The sequence below is a fragment of the Oxyura jamaicensis genome, chromosome 12, assembly GCF_011077185.1.
Source record: "Oxyura jamaicensis isolate SHBP4307 breed ruddy duck chromosome 12, BPBGC_Ojam_1.0, whole genome shotgun sequence".
NCBI lineage: Eukaryota > Metazoa > Chordata > Aves > Anseriformes > Anatidae > Oxyura > Oxyura jamaicensis.
In genome coordinates this window covers 4,445,936-4,469,077 of record NC_048904.1, presented here as the reverse complement: position 1 = coordinate 4,469,077, position 23,142 = coordinate 4,445,936, and the positions used below count along the sequence as shown (strand labels likewise).

The window sequence follows — 23,142 nt, the reverse complement described above, 5'->3', positions numbered from 1 at the left end:
TGACTTGGTTTTTAACTGCTATAACACAAGTGTTGATCAGTTTACTAGAGGATAGCCCGTAAATACATTTCTATTTTAAAAAAGATTGTCTCTTTGTGTTTAGATGTTGCTTTGCTTTCTGTGCTTTTACTACGGTCTACATTATAGGTAGAGAGGATATGTGTTGGGGAAAAAGCCCAGAAAGATGAAATGTTAATAAAATATTAGTAAAACTGCCAATAACCTGACTGTTTAAATTACCAACATCTTTGTTGACTGGAGGCAGTAATAGGATGGTCGTGTGGCTATGGCATATGGCTAGAGCCTCAGAAATCAGAAGTTTTGTTTTCTCTTCATCTGACTTGTAGTATATGACATAGTTACTGCTTGTCTGTTTTCCAATTTTGCAAAATAGCATTTCAATGTCAGTAAGATGCCAGAGGCTAAATTCATGTGGAATATGTCTGATCTTTAGATTGAAGATGGTACAAAATGCAGTGTTATCATGGTTTTATCACAAAATCAGCTTAAAATATGGAAAATATGATGTATCTGAAAATCAGTATTCCAATTTATTTTATTTTCTGTCAGTGTGAGGATTGACTCTTAGAAGTATTGCTGTTTGTTTTTTTATATAAGTCACAGCTTGGGTGAATTAAAAAGATGTGTATGAGAGAGACAGAGAAGTGTACAATGTTTAAGTGTATTTTATGCTAGTTATTGATCACAGAAAAGAGGCAAGACAACAGTATGAGAACATTTCAGTAAAATGTGATTTCTCTCCTAAGATTTTGTTTTGTTTTCCCTTGTTTTACAGTTTGCCCAGCTGGTGTCCGTCTACAAATCTCTTGGTCCAGAGAAGTTCCCTTTAATTGAGCAAACGTTCTATCCAAATCATAAGGAAATGGTACGTGCAAATACCAATACTAAATTCACTTAATGTCTCTGTAAAATAGGAACTATAAACACACATGACCTATATCTCCCCTTTACTGTCCATTAAAAAAAAAAAAAAAAAAAAAAAAAAAAGAGGAAGCTTTTAGAGGGGTGAGACTTGGTGACCAATTGACAACATTTTGGTGGTTAACTGCAAGATTTTCAGATTTTAAGGCAGTCATTTTCAGCTAATCAGCTTCAGAGAAATATTAAAGAGATTAAACGGTTATAAACAGAACAACTGTTAACATGGAAGGGGAACTTTAATGGTTTGTTTCAAACCAATTCTTTATGTTATGTTTCAAGTGTTTATTATCTGTGTTGATGATGTACCTGTAACTGTGGAACTTCATCTAAAATCAGGGTGTTTATGACTTGTATCTTCATGTACCTGAGCTGACATAATTTGATTCCCAGTCTTTTATATATAAATGCAGTCATGAAAGTGGCACTCATAATCTTCACTTCCTTTATTTTTTTCTTAGAACAAAGTTATTCTAGAGAGTTTAGGTCTAGGTGGACAGATTTATCCTCAATAGTTTCTGAAGACACATAGGAAGAGGGTGCATTACTGGCATTGTTGTCCCAAAACTGTTTCTGACTGTGTAAAGAACATAGTTTTCAACTTATAGATGAACATACAACTGTGATTATTCCTGTGCCTGCATATGCAGGATCTACATGAACCAAAGAAAACATCATTTCTTACACTGCACATATTTTTTTTTTCTTTCTTATACGTTCTAAACATAAATTCTTTCCTGAGTATTTTTTTTTTTCAAAGGGAAATACTTTCAGCACCGAGAAACTGGAAGGAGGTTATTTGCTGATTAAATAAGCAAGTATAGAGACTTGCTTATCCACTATAGATTATCCACTATTTTTAGTGGATAATCCTGATCTTGCCATTCAACATCTATCACACAGTTGTGATTCAGGTGCATCAGTTACCATTGCAACATCATGATAAAATACATTAGTTTTTTTTATTTAAGGTCCCTAAGATGTAATTGCTGTGTGTTTGTCTTGAGACTGACTAACACTTCATTCTTGTAGGTGGCATCTAAGGCTTTCCAAGTTCTCCTCTTTGTTCCCTTTAGACTATAAACTCACAGAATTTGCTCTCCTTTTGTCACATATGACACTTAGGAAAAGAGCTATCACCACAGATACATATTAAGAATGTTTGCTACACAGACATTTTGGAGAGCCAAAAGAGAATCGTTATTTATCTGGAGCAGCAGAGCTAAGTATTGGATAGCCAATACTTTGCGAAGATGTTTTTGTTGATGGATTTGTCAGGAAAATATACAACTTTATAAAATTTATATTTTTCTAATGCAAAAAAGGAATTTTATGCCTTGGGGATTCTTTGGAACAGGTGGAGCAGAATTAAAACTTCTGTTTTTCAGTATATTTTTTCTAAATACTAATGAGTTTTATATCTGTTTTCCTGAGAATGGCCAAGATTAAAGCTGTTTTATATTTTTCTGCACAAAATGTATTGTTTTTCATTATTTTATCAGCTACTAGTCATTATTTTATTGAAAAAGCAGGCTTTTTAATGCATTTCTAAATTGTAATTCATAGAACAAGGAAAATTTCCTATAATTTGGACCAAGAATTTATGTTTGAGATTGAAATTTTTATGTAGTATGATCATTTCTAGAGAAAAGTTCTTTCAAGATCTACCTGTTAAATTGCAGGCTGCTCTCTTGAACAACTCATTGAATTGAAATTCGGTAATAGAACACAAACAAGAAAATATCTGTTATGAGTTTATATGGCATATTTTGCTTGTTAATGTAATATAACAAACATTTGAGTGTTTTCTCCCCCTCCTCCATAAGGTTATTTTGTTGTTCTTCACTGCTTATTAATGTCTGAACTGATAAGCTATTTGTCTTTTGTTTGAACTTTTGAATGCTAGTATTCTCCACGTCTGAGATAAATATATATATATTTTTGCATATTTCTACTTAATGAATGTTACATCTAGAAAAAATTAATCCCTATGTCAGTATTGTATTGCCATACATTGTTCAAAGGTGCTGTAACATTTGATTGTGTTAAAGCTCATTCATATTATTTTTCTTTCTGATGAAATTCTCAGGGAACTTTATGACTTGAAAAATAATCAGGCAGCAAGGTATCAGATAGCATTTTAATTGAATTTCCAGAATGGGTGGTAAGATTATTTCAATATCAGCTTTATTAGTTGATGAATTGAAATCATATACTACTTAAGTTTAATTCTCTCTCTTTTTTTTTTTTTTAAACACCGTTTATTAATGACTAGCCTCTTTTGCATTTACTCTTACAGAATTTGGTTTTTACCTTTTATTTTTTTGTAGTTGCTCTTGTTCTCGTACATTCATGTCTTTTCCCCCAAATTGTAACCTAAAGCTCTCTCCCTTTCATCCAGTGCAAACCACTTAAGGGTAGGGGGGAGAGCCAGGGAAAACTGCAAATCTCTGTGAACTAAGTTTTCACCAAGCATGCCAGTGGTTCTACTTTTTTCGCTTCTTTCATACTCTGGTGATCATTTGTACTGACTCTTTAGAAGGCAATAAAAGGTAAATAAACAAAGATGCCATTCTTTTGTGTAAAACTGGAACTGCTTTAATGAAACACTTTTTGAAACAGAAACATTCATCTCAGACTGATTTAAACTATACAAAATGGTGTAAGGCTTTTGAACTCATTGCTGGTTGAGTCATATTACAACTTTTCCCTCAGTAATTAGTCCCCTTTATTTCACTACATTCCCACCTCCTATGTTCTTTCATGAAAGAAAAAATATATTTTTTTCAATAAAATTGTCGGGCAATTTTAATTAAAACTTAATTGGAACATGTAAGGAAAAAAAACAGCAATATTAAAGCATTTTATTTTTTTTTTTTTTTGCCATTCACCTGTACAGTCTCCATTCTCCGATCTTTTCTCTAGTCTAATCATAAGTCACATGAGTCATTTTCAAATTAAAATCAAAGGTTGCACCAGGCCGTATTTCTTCTCTGACCTTCCATATAACACATACAGTTTCAGGAAGTAGAAATAAAATGTAAAAATATCCTGCTGTTAGTAATGTATTGGTGCCACTGCAGTAAAAAAATCTTGATAGGAAAATAATAATAATAATAATAATAAAAAACAGAAAGCTGCAATCTATTAATCTATTTCATAATCCTTAGCAGTGCTGAATCTCAGGGAAAATAAAAAGTCATTCTGAGGATTTATTTTTTTAAAGCTTTTCTTGCCATATTTATTGTTAAAGAACAAACAAACAAACAAACCCATCAAACAAACAAACCCATCTTTTTACCATCTGTTATGGGGAGTTTGGCCAGATTTGTGTTCAGACAGAAATCAAACTGGACAGCCAATAGTTTTGAAACACCTCATATTGGATATTTTATGGCAGGTCAAATATAAAATGTTTTAAAAACTAATTATAGTGTATAATTCATATTACAGTTTGTTCATAAATACTTAAGAAAACATTTCTTTTTACAATGTATATAAAGAAGGCAATGAGATTTGGTTTAGTTATGTTTAAGGTCTGTTCACTATAAAACTGAAATAGAAACAACTATGTTGAGTTGAAAAACAGAAAATATCTGTTTACTGCAGAGTGCTATTCAAACTGCACAACTACATCAAAATGGAATTGGAAACACATGCTACACTGTACATGTAATGAATATTAATTAGTCATGTGCTTAATTCAGACCTTGTATGGTTATTAGGCTCTTGCAGGCTCATCTAGGAATTGTTTTGGTTTCACATGAGGAAATTGTCTGTTTTTAAAATATATTTGTAAGCTGGTAATGTAAAGGCACAGCCTTTAGGACTAGTAATTAGCACTGCCAATATTGTCTTTGCAATTTGATTTCCTTTTTGGAAGAAAAGTCACCTTCATATTTCATACAGGAACAAGTAGTTGTATGTGTATATATATTTTATGTCGATGGTCAAAATTGGCCTTCGGTAATTTTTTATTTCTCTCCAGAGAAATAAACGAATTTGACTTTATATTTGGCAGTACAAATATATGATGTCTTAATTTAGGATTCTAAATCAAAACACCCAAACTGTTTTACAGTAAAATAAAAAGTGAAATATTGATTATTAAGGGAAATAGGCAACTCTTCATCAAAGGAATAATGCTGTGCATTCCTGTTGACCTTGTAATATTTGCGCTTCCTTCAAAGTTGACTACAGTTTGACAGTATTTTACCTACTAGTAAATAGATAAGGGGATAGATAACAAAGATATCTTTGCTGATTTGTAATAATTGCAGTATGCTGCATTGTGTTTCCCTGCAAAGCCAAAGGAAGATTAAAAACAAATAACAAAAGAAAAATAATCATAAGAGATTATAAAAATCATAAAGACTAGTTTGAAACCCTGTTCTTGCCCAGGAAAATGTGGTGTCAGTCAGTACTCTCCAACTTTCCAGAATGTATGCAGCATGGTACTTCAGGTTTAACTCCTTCTATGTTAATGCTAGATAATATCTTTTCAGTTGGGTGAAGTGAAACATGATAGGGTTTCAACATTTTTTTTCTATTTATTTAGTTTTACAGTCAACAAAATATAAAAGCCCTTATGTAAGTACCATTTACAATCTCCAGCAAAATAGATTTTTACTTCATTGCTTTTCTGTAAGTATTAATTTAGCCACAAGAAAAGTAAATAATACTCATTCTCACAATTGTCTTCTCAAAGCTGCCATTGTCTGTCATTTAAATATGGATTAATGCAATTGTCAAAATAACAGAAACACTAGAACAGAGTATGTCACAAAAATCATTTATACAGTCTTTTGCAAGTATACATTTTATATCCAAAGACATATCTTAGTATGACAATTATATAGGACATGCTGAATTTTAAGCCCAAAATGCACCTTCATTGAATTGAATAGAATTAGAAATGCCCATTCACTTAAAGAAATGCATATGTTCTTTGCAATTTTAAGTCTTGATGATTTTTAAAGGTCTCAATGGCAAATAGACTAAAGGCACTATTTGGAAAACTGGACCCTTGAGCCATCAGACAATAACAGCTCTAACTCTTCCTGAATCCATAGGCAGGAAATGTCACAGTGTTTGTGTTAAACTTTTAAATGGACCTGATCTATCCAAATGAGAACAGAACTGTCTAAATATTTTTCTCTGCCCATTCTTCTAAATTCCTATATGAGGAATAAATGAGAATAATCTTTTGGCAAAATTGGAATGAAATTAAAGAAATCCAATAAGGAAAGTTAGAGAGAGTAAAATATAGGTTGGAAATGGCAGCTGTTACAGATCCATAACCTGTGTGAAGGTTCTTATCCAGTTTCTAGTACACAAGCAGTTTGTCAACTACCTAAACTTTGGCATTTACCAAAATAATTTCTTCAGTTTTACCACTGTGAATTGAGTTACTTTTGTAATCTTAAATACATGTGAGATTAGCTATTAACTACAGTAATCAAATTATAAAAATTTAGACTCTAAGAAGCTAAAAGGTAAGCTATGTTGCAACGCTTCACTAGGGTAAGTTGTAACACATCTCTAGGATAAGTCAGAGTTAAAAAAAAATTGTTATGAAATGTCAATGGGCATTCGTGAATGAAGAGTCATTAATGTAAATTTAATGTATTATTAAATATGAACAAGTATTTGAGAGCTTCTTAGGAATCACTTGCACTGTAAGTTATTAAATATCTACTGCGTATATTTTTACATGAGCTTCTAAAGCCAAGGCTTTAACAGTGCTGAAGTAAAATGACCGAGTCACACATTTAGAGAGGCAATATCAAGTACTACAGCTGCAGTGATGATGGACATGTAAATTTATGTAAATATAAACAGTTTTCACCTGTTATTGTTTATGTTGGTTCTATAAAATGCTGAAGCATTAGAACATCTGCCTTTACAGTCTGCAAGATATAGCTAGTTCACAGGAATATTGAATTGGATAAGGGGATTTTGATTATCAAGGCTGTGTTTTAACTTAATTATCAATGAAAGTTATTACTCTGTAGATAAAGAAACCTGTGACATAAGTAACATATAAAATATGGAGCACAGATTGTTTTAATCACTGAAATGTTTAACTTGTTTTGACAGGTAAGGAAAAAACACAAATTTTTGAATCTTCTATAGCAAAATGTTATAATACTTTGCATATACACTGTACAATAATTCTTTTGTATCAGAAGACTTTCATATAGAAAAAAATATATAAAATATTCCTTAGTTCATCAGAAAGGCTTGGAATAAAACATGGGGCTCTTTTAATTTGTAGGTTGACAAAAACAGGGAACGAAATTCTGACCATTCTTATGTTCTTGTACATTCATGTTGGTTAAAAAAAAAAAAAAAAAAAAAAAAAGAAGGAAACAAAAAAGGAAACGAAAAGTTGTTATGCCTTAGAGAACACAGAGAAGCATTCTCAGCTTGAGCCTCTCTAGATAAAGCATAACTTTACAGAGAGCTACCTCCAGGAGATTTGTTCCTCTTCTTGCCTGAGTGCCAATTCCACAGACTCATACTTCAGCTGTACAGGACAATTTGTTTTTGTTTCTAAGCAACAGATACATTAGGTGATAGCAGTTCAAAGCTGTGAGCGTGCAACATTTGATGGAATTAGACTCCAAGGCTTTTCAGGAAGTCACCACATTAAGGTTCGCTGATATCAATAAACTCTTTCTCTGGTGGAGGGCCACCTCGGTACCAGCTGCAAGTGCCATCACTTCTCTTGATACAGGCATAATGCTTGGCTTGGTGCCCATATAGCTTTCTTTCTATCAGCCAGTCTGTCCAGAGGCACTCATTTGGTGCAGTGATCGAGCAGGGCACCGTGTAGCAGGTAGTAATCTAAATGTGAAATAGTACATTAATTCAGTATATTTATGGTTTCTCAAAAAAAAAAAATATATATATATATATATGGTATATAAGAGTACAGTTCCCAACAGTGAAAAATGCTATTGGCTGTAAGGTGGGCTTCACTATTAAAGAGTGTTTTGTGCTATACTTACTTTACAGCCACAGCCCATTTGATATCTCTGATTAAGGCTCTTCTTTTGAGACAAGGATAAATCATCCCATGGTTCAATGTAGTTGCATAAATGGATGAAGACTTTACCATCATTTAAAATTTGGCCTACAACATGAAAAAATTAGAAAAAAATAAGGCAAGCAAAGAAAACAGTTTTCTGAATGCTGAAATAAATTGAAAAATATCCAAAGTTTTTAACTAATTGCACCAAATTAGTCATAGACTTTTTCCATGAATGTTATTAAAACCGTTAGAACTATTCTGCTCAATAAATGCTAAAGATTTAACAAGAATACTTCTCACAAGACGCTGATAGGAAGGGATGGATGCAAATGGGGTAGTGTGTTAAACCAGGTTACAGGACTCCATAGAAAAATCTGTAGTTACTTACAACACCAAATCTGCGTATGCATAGGTATGTGTTGTCTCATTAAACATGTTTGTATTCATGGGAAAATCAATAGGTTTGGTTTTAAAAGAACAATAATGGCATAGTTTCTATTTACTAACTATACAAACTATATAGTTACTGACTTTGACTTCCTCTGAAACTAAGATCTTCCAGTGAAGGATGGAAAGCATGCAAAATTACAATATAATTACAGCTTCAGACAACTGGTACATTTCATTCTGTTTGCATTATTTAGACAGTACATAAATATATTTTTACAAGGACATATTTTTGCAAAGTCAATCAAATTGTACATTGAGCAGTTACTTTTGTTCTTATAGGTACATTGGTTTTGTTGACTCTTACCTGTCAAAAGATACTGCTTTTTGTTGTTAGCTTCTAGTTTCACTCCACAGAGTGATGAATCAAAAGGAGTATAGACGTACTGGACATCCTTGAGCTTTTCAAATCCTTTAAACATCTGAAAGTAAAGTAAAGGTCAGTAGTGAAAAACAAATATGAAAGAACAGTTGCGAGCAACAACTGGAAGAAGTATATGGTGCATCTCTTGAAAAATGACTCTGAAGTCTGAACTTTGATGAGAAAATACCCCATTATATATATATAAATATATAAAAATATAAATATGTAATACATATAATACACCCAAATTAGACCCCATCTCTACATCAAATGAAATGTCCATTATTTTCAGAAGGAAATTAGGTCTTCTTTTCTTTAGTTATAGTTTTGAAATTTGCTTTTTCAGTATTTTTAATGGATCTTTAAAGCTTTCTCTTCAGATTATATTTTACAGACATCTACTTCTTTAAGAAATAACCCACACCACTCATCTTAAACAAGGTTCTGCAGTGTTGAATCTTTCAAGATGCAAAAAATTCTAGACATATTTACAGGGGAAATCTTATCTTGATCAGTGTAATGGTGTATAACTTCAAGGACATGAAACATGTTAAGGAACGGAGCATTATTTTTATATTCTGTCATTAAAAGATGCTGTTTTTCCATATCTAATTAATAATTTTCCCAATGCAACCTTCTCAAATAACTGTTGGAAACTGGGATCTACTTCTTAGCATTTACGGCCTGCAGCACCAAAATGAATAGGCTCAGAATCAAAGCCCATGAAGTGCTCAGATTATCTTCTCCTTTACTAGCATTTCCAACTTTGAAAATAATGCTTAAAGTAACCATTGGAAGATTAATAACAAATTTAGTTATATCCAAATCAGAGAGAGAACCGTAAGATGCTAGTCAACTTCAGAATGCCTGTCATCACCAAATATGACATAACTGAAACCCCAGCACTCCAGAGGCCTCGTTTGGTTACATCATGCTGTGTGTTGACAGCTGTGGATGATTGCAAGGTTCACAGCTCCCAGGGGCAAACTCTCCCAATAGCAGCTGGCGTCTCTGGAAAATATCTTCATATTACCCAAGTTCTCTTGGGAGATTTAAATAGTACAGGGCACTTCAAAATACACAGTAACATGTTAGGGTTTTTTGAAGCCTTAATTTATAGAATTTTTTTTTAAAAAAAAGAAAAAAAAAGAAAAAAAAAAGAAAAAAAAAGTCAAAGGTGCTGTTATTGGTCTTCCCAGCCAAAAATATTAGATGATAATTTGAAATACTTAGTAGAAGAAGTAAACATCCTCCAAAGCAAACACACAAATAAACAAAAACACAACAGTAGCCTGTACAGCATTGAGTATATTAGAAAATGTATATAATGTTGATGGACAATGTATTTAATTTCATTAGATAGATGTAGTCTGGTATGTCAGCCAAATGTAAAAGATCTCAAAAAGCTGGCCAGATGAGGAAGCAAGAGCAGGACAGGTGTGTTGCAGAGTATCAGTCTCATTGCTAATGCAAGCTTCAGGCAGCCTTCCTCACTCCCATTGAAAGCCATTTTTATACCTGTCATCTTTGGAAATGGAATCCCTAGCTTCTGCTACACTTGCATCCGCATTATTCAGGGGGTGTGTGCTAGGCAGCTGTGTCTACAAAGTAACTGCATAAACTATGCAAGCATCCTCTAAATTGAGTTCTCTTCGTGTTCAGAACCTTTTGATTGTGTTATACTGTGTAGTAGAGCACAACTTTTATTTGAATAACTCACCACCTAATAGAAATTAACTTAAGTGGCATTATGCAGACAACACAAAATGATTCAATGGTAATATGTATGTATATATTTATATATCTATCTATAGCAACTAATACTGGAGATCTGGTTAATATTTCAAAGTGTGTTTTAAGCTTCGCTGGAGGTGCAGTTTCATGTTAGTTGAATAAAAATATATAATTGAGGAGCTCCCTGTGGGCCTCATCAGGTTGGGGGTTTTTGTTTGTATTGTTTTGTGAAATTCCAGCTCTGACCTGTCTCTGGATTTGAGATAGATATAAGTTAGACCATTTCTTAAATTTTTAACCTTCTTTTTAATTTGGTAGATCGTATTTGATCTTCTCTGTCGTATTCTCTCAACTCCTAGAAGTGTGGAGTCTTTCTCTGTAAAGGGTTAGAATAGGATGTCTTGACTCAATTCTACACTGTGGTATGATCCATTTACATCTGATGTTCTGGTAGGATTTATTGAAGGAAAATATGAGGAGGAGTCAGGAGAATTTACAGGCAAATATGAGAAATCATTCTGTAAGCAATCAAGAAAAGGAACACTATAATAATAAAAAGAAAATATTTTAATATTTGACATATGCTGTTTAGATTGTTTAAAATGTTATTATCTGAGAGAAAAGATAAGAAATAGTGTGATAAGGTTAGCTGTGATCAGACAAGTTGTAAGTTAGTCAGGAAACTGTGACCATACACAAACAATGTCACTGATCCATGAAGTTCAGAGTTTGAAGACAGCTGACTAGCTATCCTTGTGATGTTATTAGCACTTGCAAATTAAGCTTGAATCAGATTCTCAGAAAAAATCTTATGTCAGTCTCTGAATTGTCCCACTCCCCTGAAGTAGCCAAATGTGGCCCATGATGTACATCTACATTATTTTAGTTGATTCCTTTACCAAATGTTTACAAGCATGAACTTTTTACAGTTCCTCACTCTTTACTTTTTGTAGCTCAATGCAAACTTTACAGTGTTATCCATAACACTTTTCTGTTAAACGCGTTTATTTAAAATTGACTATTTCTTGATAATTTTTCAGTATACCCAGTCCTGTTTAATTTTCAGTGGTATGCGAACTGAGTTATACGCACAGAATATAACTGATTATAAAACTTTTTGTCAGTTCTTGTAAGATATACAAAGTACAGACAAAGTTGCCTCTACATTTATATTTTTTAAGTGACAGATTGAGTTTTCTAGCCATACCACCAAAGAATGGAAGTGTACAGAATCTCCTGTTGGCTCAACCACTTCGTATTGCAGAGATTTCAAAAACAGATCCTTTTATTGTGCTTTTTAGACAGTGAGCAAGGAGCTGGATCCCAACTCAGCTGAGCAGCCTGAGTGTGCCAGGGTGGATGCCTCAGCTGCTCCCTCTTCTTAGCTGTCCTAGCCAGAAGTAGGAATTTGAAGGGTGGGACCATTGTGACCCCCTTGTCTTTAGTCTAAGGTTGTGTGATGAAGAACATCTTTTATTAGAGAATAAACCTCCCTAGTATGCCCAGTCCTATCTGACTTGCCTTCTGAAGCTCAGTGGAGTTAAATCAAGATCTCTCACTGATGCCTGAGTTTACTGATGACTAGGTCTTCACTTGTGAAAGTCTGGGAGAAACTCCAAAGTAGCTCCAACAGTATGTGAGTGGACTGAAGAAATTTTAGTGTGCTATTATTGAAGAATTGGGTTATAGGCTGGAAATAATAATCACACAAACTAGACTTCTTTTTGTGCTGAAGTATAAGATTTGTGTTTCTATAAAGTTACTCACTTAAGAGTTACAGGGTAGCAACATAAAATTAAAGTTCTATTGGGGGAAAGAGAACTGGTAATTATACACTTATTTCTATGAAGAAACATTTGGAAATATTCTTAATAGCTGAAGAAGACAGTGTCGCAGATGGTGAAGAGTTTTTTGCTTTTATTTTAACAAATTTAAATTATCTTTAATTAGCTTGTTGAAATTGCTATAAAACCTTAACAGACCTCATGTATGATACTATGCTTGTGAATATTTTGAGATATTCTAGTTTACTAGAGCTGATATACTAGTACAAGTTGAAGATTTTATTATTATTTTTTGAAAGCACATATCAATTCACAGTGATCTGCTAAAGTGTTCCAAGTAAATCACAGAAAGGTTAAAGTTGGAAGGGTCCTCTGGAGGTCATATAAAATATTCCATGAAAAATGAGCGATGAAACTACCTGGAAAACTGGAAGCAGAAAGAAAGAGAAAAACAAAACGAAACAAACAAACAAACAAAAACCACCATACATCATTTTAATTGAGAGATAATCTTCTTTATGTATTCCAGAAACAGGTGGGTCATGATCATTGAAAGACTGATGGTAACTTCAATGGTACCAAGAAGTGTCTTCTTAAAGAACATTAATGAATGTGTCTTCTTTTTGGAGCTTAACAAATAAGGGAAAAATCCCGTGAGATTCTGAATCACTATTTCAGCTAGAAATGCTTTCCTCTGTTCAAAAAAAGTCTGTATCATCCAGTCAGAGTTGCAACACCATAATGCAACATTCGTGATCAAGTTTTCACCAGAAACAGAAAATAAGTAAATATAGTGAATACCTAGATTTGTTTTCATACAATCTTAATAAAGCAATTGTGAATAACAAAAGTATTATAAAAATACACTTATTTAGCAAGTAGCTGTTTTGACCTTCATGAGTTTTCATTTGTTTTTCCTTTTTTTTTTTTTCCCTTTTAAAAATTTTTTTATACTTTAATTTTGTGTTGTTCACCTAATTCTAACCTTGGAGGCAGCTGGATCCTTTTCCAACTTAAAGCATTTGGGGTTAATTGTAGTTATATGCAGAGGTTATTGTTGAACTTCAAATTAGCTGAGTGATTCCATGTACCTTTATTTGTTTGATTTCATACCGGATCATTTTGTGGGTATCAAGAGGATCATCACTGGCAGGAACCACCTTTTCACTGGATATTTTTGCTCGAATCACTGTAATAAAGGAAAAAGTTTAAATGTAAATAAGCATACACCTGACTTTACATGCAATAGCTAAAAATACATTTTTCTTTAAAAATATATGACAGATTTTAGCATATTTTTTTTTTTACACTTTAGGTAGAACTAGATTTTAAGGCTTGTCACTAGCGTGCGTTAAGAGCTGAAGATAACAAATAGGCTGCCTATGACACAAGTACTTATTTTTGACAGAGGTATGTTCCATTGCTTACATATTTCCTGATATTTACATCCAAATTTTCAAAATCCTTAGTGCTACTCTTGAGTTAAAATATCCATAACTAAATCAGAGCAAGGCTGCTAAACTGTTGAGGTTCATGCTAATTATGGTTATGGCTGCTATGATTATGGACATTTGAAATAAGTTACCACTGAGTTTTGATAAAGTAGTCCTTCAAAATCTTTGGAAGACATGCATACCATAACTTTTGATAAAACGCTATAATCAGGCAGCAAGAGAAAAGGAAACTCCCATTGATGACATAATGGTCTATCAGTTAAATAGACTTGAAATTGACACTCAGAAAGACCAGGCTAGGCATGATTAATGCATCAATTTTACTCACAAAATAAGACAAGCATACTTTCATTCACTTTCCTAAGACCATATATTTTGGCATTTTATTAGTGTCCTTAGATATGTTAACCTGTATAAATGAATTACTCCCTCTCTTGACATGTTCCATTTATTTCCTATTCTTTAATCAAGGAAAGTAAGAAATTTTATGATGGAGGAAATGATTTTTTCTCCTCTCTGTTTGTTTTAGGCATCTCTCATGTATATTGTTTAAAATATACCAGCAGTATTTGTGACAGAGAATAATGGCATTCTAAGAATATAGCATGTTACATTGAGGCCAGAATTTCTCTATATACTTCTACACCTCCCAAAAAAGTATTGAGTCCAATGTTTGCTTGGTTCTGCATGGCTGCTATTACAGCGTCTCTTCAGACATCCTACTTATCAGAACAATCTGTATCTCCATGGAAGGATAACAGCAAAGGCCTTAGCAATCAACAGTCCAACTCCACTTCAACTGTAAATCCAATTCACAATTTTACAGAGATAGATCTGTCCAAGGGAACACTTGGATTCATTCTCTCTGACATAGGTATGCTACTTTTTGCAGATATGACAGCGACTAGAAATTATTTCTCAGCATGGAAGCAGTTCACAGCCTCCCTGAGCCCTTGTTCCAGGATTTTACTATTCTTATAGTGAAATCCTCAGCCCAAAATATGTATGCAATAAATTAACCTCCAACCATCATATCCAAATAAAAATAATAAACTCAAACTGTAAATTTTCTTACAGCCAAACAGAGGTCAGTCTCATATAATAATGGGCAATTCTCACTTATTAGCAGACCAACCTAGATGTAATAATCAACATGATGCAGATGTCTGCAGCTTCAAACTTGAGTCCTCCATCTTTTGGCACAGTGTTCCCTTCTCCCAAGCCATTCAAACTCTTTTAAAGCATTTTAGACTTATGTGTTGGATTGAAAGGAAAGAGTTATTTTAAGTACGAAGAGCAAATTCCTCTTTTCAAATGGTAAGTAGCACCATCTCTTTAATCATCTGCAGATGTGTTATGTTCCCACAAATTAACAGTACTTCTTAGGTGCTTTGATCTAATTCCAGATAAAAAGTGTTGTGGATTGTTTGTACAATCTGGAAAGGTCTACTGGAAAGGTCAAATTAGAATCACGTTTTGTTTTCCTTTGCAGCATTTCTTCCTAAGGAAAGGTTTTCTCACAAAAGAGTTGATTCAATGTAGATGGGGTGAGACAACAGTTAGGAGCTAGCTCCATAATTTACCGTAATGTATTTTATATGCAGGAAATATTTTCCTGCATACTCAATGCAAACCTATGTAGAATAATTAAAACTACTTTTCCTATTGTACTTAATATTGCAATATTGCTAGTTTTCATATTTTTATTAAATTCTGCTTATTATGGTCTGACAGGAACATTACAGATGATCAATAATAGCTCAAGGAGTCTCCATGGAATTATGTAAGGCAGAAAGGATATTTTGAGTTTTGTCATTACGTGCTATTTTTGTGGGTGTGTAGAAAAAAAATGAAAACTATTTTTATATCGTGTGTGTTTCACTTACTTGTTTGTTTAAGAGAAAGCTTCCAGATGGTGGAGGAATACCAAACTAAGATTTATTTATTTTTAATGACCAGAAAGTTTTATTGTTAAAAGATGTCTAAATCTTTAGTTATTGGGGTTTCACTTTTTCTGTTCTCCTGAAATCAGATTCAAATGCACATATATCTTTATGTGCCTTTCAAGTCTTCTATTTTTTTTCTGTACTTTGAATTATTATTTTTTTTTCAATCAGTCGTCTAGCTGTCTCCTAAAACCTCTGATTCATGTGGTTGCTTCTGTTTTTAACCACAACCATTTCCTGATTTAGCATTCTTGGGCCTAGCCATCTCCTTCTCCTCACTCGTGGTTCAGAGGGTGGTTATAACTTAGGATTTCTCCTAGTCTGCACTTTCTTTCAAGAAGTGATATCAACTATATCATTGTTGGATTTGCTTCTCTCCGGTTGCTCTCCGGTTGTTTAGAGTAATAATGTCATTTATCTATCAGACAGTTATTCATTCTTTGAGAGGAATTTGCATATATAAGATACATATGCATAGCTTTTATATTCTAATGTCAATAATTCAGTCTGCCTCAAATTTGTTCCACATTTAAAATCTATGACGTATTTCAAAAGACATTTGCTCTTAGATTTCAGTAGTAGGATGTAGCGTTTCTGCTGTCATATTTTGTAACTCATGGTACTTTTAAAAAATACAAACTTTTATCCTTACTTTGCAGCTGAAAATGGTATCAGGTATCTGAAATATAAGTTAATGTGATCAAAGCTACACAGGGGGTCAATTAGAGCCTTAGAACAAAAATCATACAGTTACAGCAGTTATTGGCTCCCGCTATTATGCTGAGTCCATAGTGTCAAGTTGCCGCCCCTCTGAGCAATCGCTGCTTTTATTAGTAGTGACATAGCATGTCACACAGCATAAGAAGGACAACGTTCTATTTAGTAAATCAGCTTGGTTATTGAACATTTATACTTAGATATAAATCAGCTTGTTTATTGCACATTTGTTATTAGATATCTGTTAAGAATATTTTTAAGCCTTCTTTCCTGAATTAAGTAATTTTGAACTGCACAAAGATGGACAGGTGCTTGAAGCTTTGAAAATCTCTTTCGTCAGCTGATTGGACTCTAAAAACACTCAAGATGAAATTCCTGAACAAAGTTGTCAAGTGTGTTAAGATCACAGTAACGTGAGAAATAGAGACACATGTTGAGTTGTTTTATTTAGATTGGGTTTAGTTCAGTATTTTTATTTCCGGGATATGATTTCTAGAAGACTGTGAAGTACTTCTCTTCTGATAAAAAAAAACATGTTTATAAAGCCAATTGAAATAGCAGTGAACATACTTTCTTTAATGATAAGAAGAGTCTGAATGAGAGAATACGTAGCTGTACCCTTCTCAGATGTGATAGGACAAGAAACAACTGATACAAGTTGCAACTAGAAAAAATGTGACTTGGTAGTAGGGTAAAAAATGAGTTGCAGAAAGGGTTGTTGAGTCAAGCTGGCATACACAAATACTCATTGCTGATGGCCTATATTGACTCCTACAGCAAAAGTTTGTTTTGAAGGAAAACAAAAGGAGAGAAATGGGTGTAGAGGGGTGGAGAGAAAGAAAAGAGAGAGAAGAGAAGTAATGGTCCCTGTGGTCAGCCAAGAAGGGAAGTAAAACGAATGTCTCTGATACGAATGTCCTCCCCAGGCACACAGAGGTCCCTCCTGTAATATTTTTCCCTTAGTAAATATATGATTTTCATCAGGACTTGAATATGCTCCTTCCTGCTTAATATAATTAATGATACTGATATACTAACAGCACTAACTGAACCCTGCATTGATCGGGGCAGGTGTTACACACCAACTAGTTTAATCTTTGTGCATACATATTATTGTATAATACTTCTGTGAATGACTGTTACCTGCTTTGTTATTCACTGTTACGTTCTAAGCAAAATCATACAATTGTACAAAAGGGTAAGAAAAAAGTGTGAGTCTTTTGCTCATGACAATGCCTTCCATAAGAAGCTGTCAAACCAAGAGAAGCAGGGTTTGTAAGTGGAATGCCTAAAGAATTACAGCATTAGCTAAGAACGACAGCATGAGAATGGGAAAATGCCACAGCAGCTTAGATGAAAGAGCAGGTGGAAGTCAGACTGCAGGATTGCAAATGTAAGGTATTTTAGAGGTTGAGGGTCTTAAGGCACAGTGTAGCAGAAGGTAATCAATCACTGGAACATGTTGCCCAGCGAGACTGTAGACTCACCATCCTTAGAGATACTCCAAATTCAACTGGGCAAGGCCACGAGCAGTTTGATTGAGTTGGACCTGCTTTGAGCAGGATGGAGTAGACAACCTCTACAGGTCCCTCCCAGACTAAATTATTTTATTGATTAGAAGTGCTGGTATACTAAGACTGCAACACTAAGAATGCTCTTGTGCCTTAGATAGTAAAGACTGTTCTAACTAGTGCTGAACGTTTTATTTGTTTCTTAGAATTAAAAGAGAGTTACAGATCATTGTCATGATGGATGAATATTAAATATTAGCTGCACTGGAATTTTCATGCTATCAGTAATAAACTGATCAAATGTCCACAATTCATAAATTCAAAACTCTAGTTAATGCATTCCAGTCCTTCAGCAATTAGGTAAGTTAATGAGTAGAAGGACAAAATTTTCTAGGCTGGGATGCCTCAACTGCTTTTTGTATAAAGAAGAGCTAAATCCTTTTGGCTTGTAATGGATTCTGAGGTCATCAACAGTGTGATTCTGCATGCAGAGGAAACCATATTGCTGGGACCATCCCAACCATATGTAGTCCTGGTTTACCCCAGGATTTATCTCCATTAATGTTCTTGTAAGGCCATTAGCAAATTTTAGAAACAGTGCCTCAGTCAGAAAAAAAAAAAAAAAAAAAAAATCAGTGCAGTGTCACTGTTTTAGATTTCATTGCTTCAGATCATATATGGAAGATGGAGCAATTGAATCCATTCCTACAAGGTGCCTATTTATTAAAAAGATTTTTTTAAAATACTTCAAAATCCTAATTTAATAATAATAATAATAAAATCAGTTCACACTGGTCAAAAGTTTAGTCCTTTCATTTAATTACCCAAAATATGAAGTGTGGCTTTTGAGCAATTATTTTTACCTGTCTCTTTAACGTCTGACACTTCAGTCAAGCTGTTGCCAGATGCTATTGCTCATGTATTCTTGTAAGGCTCTTACATTTGCTGCCTTGTAGGGACAAGAAACAAGTGGCAGAGGGAGAGGGATCTCAATGAGCGTATTGTTCTGTGGATGGGTTGAGGATGGCATCCCAGATACATGTGGGAACAGACAGAAGAAAGCATTTGAAAGTACAAAAAGAGAAAACAGAAGTGTTTTGTTTTGTTTTGGTTTTGGCTGAAATTACATGGCAGTTTGCATATACAATCTCAAATAAAACAGAACTATGGACACAAAATATATGTGGAGTACATAAGTTTGAAAGGCCTTACATTCAAATGAACCCTTATATATAAAAATGTCCTCTCACCCGAATGAAAACATTCACATATAAAATAATGCAGCTGTTTCTGCATTCCTTCTACTAAACATTAGTTAAAACTTGGCAGTTGAACTAGATAATCTTTGAAGGTCCCTTCCAACTGAACTAGTCTATTCTACTGTATCTATACCCAGAACTTCAACTTTTTACCTCTTTGAGGTGTAGTAGTTTAAAACACAACTTGCTAAAAACATGGTTGGAATATGACAGTGTCTGTACCAGGTAGATTTATACGCATACTGAAAACATCCATCAAACAGTCAGGAATATAGAGTCCACATAATTTGTCTGAAACTGTAAAGTTTCCAGGTCCAGAGATCTAAAATAATTGCAGAGTAAACTGGGAAACAACTTAAATGAGGTCATATAGGTTTCCTATACAAAATGGCTTTTTCTGGTGTATGCTTGTATTACCCAGGAGTACACTTTTTCCTCCTTTCTGAGGTCTCCATTCCTCATTACAGATGATGGAAGGATAAGGGCTTGTCATGAAACATTAGTAAAACTCTTTTTGTAACCACCATCGTAAAATTGGGGTTATCTGCCTGCTTGGGTGTATCAAAATAGAAATTCATGATAAATCCTCAGTTTACCTGGTAGTAATTCTTATAGGTGCTAATACAAATTTACACTATCTGATAAAGATATGCATGTTGTTTTTGATTTAAATAGGAGTCTATATTCTTAACTGTAAAAGGCTTTCCTTAGTTTTATATGCCTTTGTTTATTGTGTGGTATCATAGGGGAAACTTCCAGAACTGATGTATTAACTGATCGATGATATAATCCCGATGATAACTAGAGGCTGTGGTACAGTGTTGGCAGTGCCACAGATTATATTAGAGCCAGAGCTAATCTGGTCTATTCTCCCACGTGCCTGGTGACAGGACACGGGGGAATGGGCTAAAGTTACACCAGGGGAGGTTTAGGTCAGATATTAGGAAGAACTTCTTTACTGAAAGGGTTGTTAGGCGTTGGAATGGGCTGCCCAGAGAAGTGGTTGAGTCCCCATCCCTGGAGGTCTTTAAAAGACGTTTAGATGTAGAGCTTAGTGATATGGTTTAGTGGAGGACTTGTTAGTGTTAGGTCAGAGGTTGGACTTGGTGATCTTGGAGGTCTCTTCCAACCCAGGTGATTCTGTACGCCAAGAGTTGTCAACCAAAGCATAGGTGTTTCTGTTTGGGTTGTTTACTTATAGGATGAAGAAAAAAAAAGTTTTAATAAAACCCTGTCACTCTTTCTTTATGTGTAATAAGCACAGTCCAGGATCATCCCCTCTTTGTAGTATGTAAGTGCTTAAATACTTCATATTCTGTAGAAGAATGCAGGCAAATCTGGTAATGGCATTTTCAGCAGTGCTTGTCTTCAGTTTTGGGGTGGGTAAGTTAATTCAGCGGAATAAATTTAAGAGATTGTACAGGAGAAGAAGCTCAAAATCAGAGAGGGGGCAGTAATTTGTTCATTCTTATAGCCAAAGAGCTGCTCCAGGTAGAGTTCCTATGTGCAGAGTAGTCTGGCCAGCATACACAGTCACAGGTCAGGTTTGCTTCCAGTTTAAATCAGACACGAATCTTTAACTGTCCAAGAATTTAAATGTAAGCAACGAGAATGCAAGCTAACTAAAAGACTGAGTAGAACTGGCCTTGTCTACCATATTCATCTGAACTCAAGTTATAGCTAAATGATCTTAGGAGCCCAAGATAAATGCCATGAAGTCCAAATCCAGGGCATAGACACAATTTTTAATTTACTTTCTTTGTGTCCAGGTGCCATAGATACAATACCCAGTATAATTTTGGTCCAATCCTACAAACTTTGGTTTAAAGAATCCTGGCAAGTAAAGCTATCAGAGCTGCCAGGGGAATTCAAGAACATTGTTTTGAATAGTTAGGTTCCATGAGTACACAGACATTACAAAAACAATTATATTTATTCTTTACATTGGAAACTAGGCATTTGATATTGCTTGATTTCTCTTGCACAGAGGAGAGTCAGAAGGCAAGGAGAATAATATTAACCTCAAAAAGGAAGGGGAAATCTGCACAGAATTTGTCACAACAGATGAAAATGAATGAACCCACTTTAAAACAATGCTATACAATATATGCTTGGATAGAAAAGATAGAATAGTTTATACAAGATGTTGTAGAAGTCTTGCTTCACACTTCAAAGCAACTTCCCATCTGTACAACATTCCCACTTTCTTAATGCAACTCTGCCATATTTTTAACTAAATATGCAGAACTGTTTGGTTATATAGTAGACTTGCCACATTTTTTATTGTAAAGCTTTGAGTTTCACCAGTGAAGAAGGCAAATTAACTTCCTTAAATATTCATATATCTTTATATAGAAAAGATTGTAATTTATCTAAATACATATAAAAAGAAAAAAATCAATATCAATCAACAAATACGTAAGGAATATCAAATATCAATACAGAAGGAACATCATAACTTTGTTTTAAACTTGCAGGCATTCCTAATGCTGACAAAAGAAGGCATTTCATCTGGAAGAAGACAAAAGTTATTAAGATAATATTTTAAGTAACTAAATACCTAACGTAGTTTTACAAATACTCTTATCTTTAAAGCAGATTATTTTAGGGATTTATAAATTATTTTAAGGAGATTTAAGATTTTAATTTCCTTAGATTCAGTATTCAATTTGCATGTGTAGTTTCCACAAGAATTAGCAGTAATGCTTTCTCAATTATTAAATACAGTAGATGCATCTGTACTGTATAGAGGCACTTGAGCATTCACATACTCATATAATAACAGAATGTATCCATTGCTATGGTGAGCAGTTGGGGAAGACTGTGTATTACAAACATTACTTGGAGCAGGGATCATGTCAGTGACTTTTTAATGAATCAAAGTAGTGAGTTATACTATCAAGTGCCAGTATCATGAGAATAATGGTATGGTTTAATATGTTGCCCCAACCCTGAAATGTTTAGGCCTTTTCAAAACAAGTGCTTTAACAAGAAATATTCTTTTTTCTGTTCATGCTGAAGGATTTGCCAAATACAGTTTCATAAAAATGCCATTATTTTTATACTGTTCCCATTTATAATTTTCTTCATTTCTTTCTGCTATGGGTCCAAGAAAGGCTCTCCTATTACTGACTTAATTTCACATATTTTTAGTTGAGATGGCCTGTACTGTATGCAAAGAAGCCTGTACTCTATTTTCAAAAACTACTCCATGTTTTATCACTTCAATTATTTTTATTCATCTTTGAGACATGTGAATCTTTAAGTTTATTTACAATAAACTTAAACTTATACAGCTAAATAAAAACATCATACGATGGGTGAGCAATTGGCTAACGGGCAGGGCCCAAAGGGTTATGGTAAAGGGAGCTGCGTCAGGCTGGCGGGCGGTCACCAGTGGGGTCCCTCAAGGCTCCATTTTAGGGCCAGTACTTTTCAATATTTTTATAAATGATCTGGATGTAGGAATAGAGGGTATTTTGAGCAAGTTTGCTGATGACACCAAACTTGGAGGAGTTGTGGACTCAAATGAGGGCGTAAAGGCCTTGCAGAGGGATCTGGATAGGTTGGAGAGCTGGGCGATCACCAACCGTATGAAGTTCAATAAGAGCAAGTGCCGGGTCCTGCACCTGGGACGGGGAAACCCTGGCTGCATGTACAGACTGGGCGATGAGACGCTGGAGAGCAGCCTAGAAGAGAGGGATCTGGGGGTCGTGGTAGACAGCAAGTTGAATATGAGCCAGCAGTGTGCCCTGGCAGCCAGGAGGGCCAACCGTGTCCTGGGGTGCATCAAGCACGGCATCGCTAGTAGGTCAAGGGAGGTGATTGTCCCGCTCTACTCTGCGCTGGTGCGGCCTCACCTCGAGTACTGTGTGCAGTTCTGGGCACCACAGTATAAAAAGGACATGAAACTGTTGGAGAGTGTCCAGAGGAGGGCTACGAAGATGGTGA

The 23,142-nt window shown here is 34.5% G+C and overlaps 2 protein-coding genes across 3 annotated transcripts in view; one reads left to right on the top strand and one right to left on the bottom strand.

Annotated features, from left to right (window-relative positions):
• Window positions 1-23,142, top strand: part of SYN2 (synapsin II) — a 167,918-nt gene that overhangs the window by 80,420 nt on the left and 64,356 nt on the right. The window contains exon 5 of one of the 2 annotated variants that reach the window (XM_035337566.1): window positions 797-886. The exons of the other annotated variant lie outside the window; for it this stretch is intronic. Within the exon in view, the coding sequence (XP_035193457.1) occupies window positions 797-886 (90 nt within the window). The remainder of the gene's footprint in view (window positions 1-796; window positions 887-23,142) is intronic. 2 annotated transcript variants of the gene reach the window in all.
• Window positions 7,332-23,142, bottom strand: part of TIMP4 (TIMP metallopeptidase inhibitor 4) — a 20,525-nt gene continuing 4,714 nt past the window's right edge. Inside the window, exons 2-5 of the mRNA XM_035337568.1 lie at window positions 13,396-13,493; window positions 8,730-8,844; window positions 7,953-8,077; window positions 7,332-7,788 (exon numbers count right to left, since the gene is read on the bottom strand). Coding sequence (XP_035193459.1) covers window positions 7,591-7,788; window positions 7,953-8,077; window positions 8,730-8,844; window positions 13,396-13,493 — 536 coding nt within the window. The 3' untranslated portion in view covers window positions 7,332-7,590. The remainder of the gene's footprint in view (window positions 7,789-7,952; window positions 8,078-8,729; window positions 8,845-13,395; window positions 13,494-23,142) is intronic.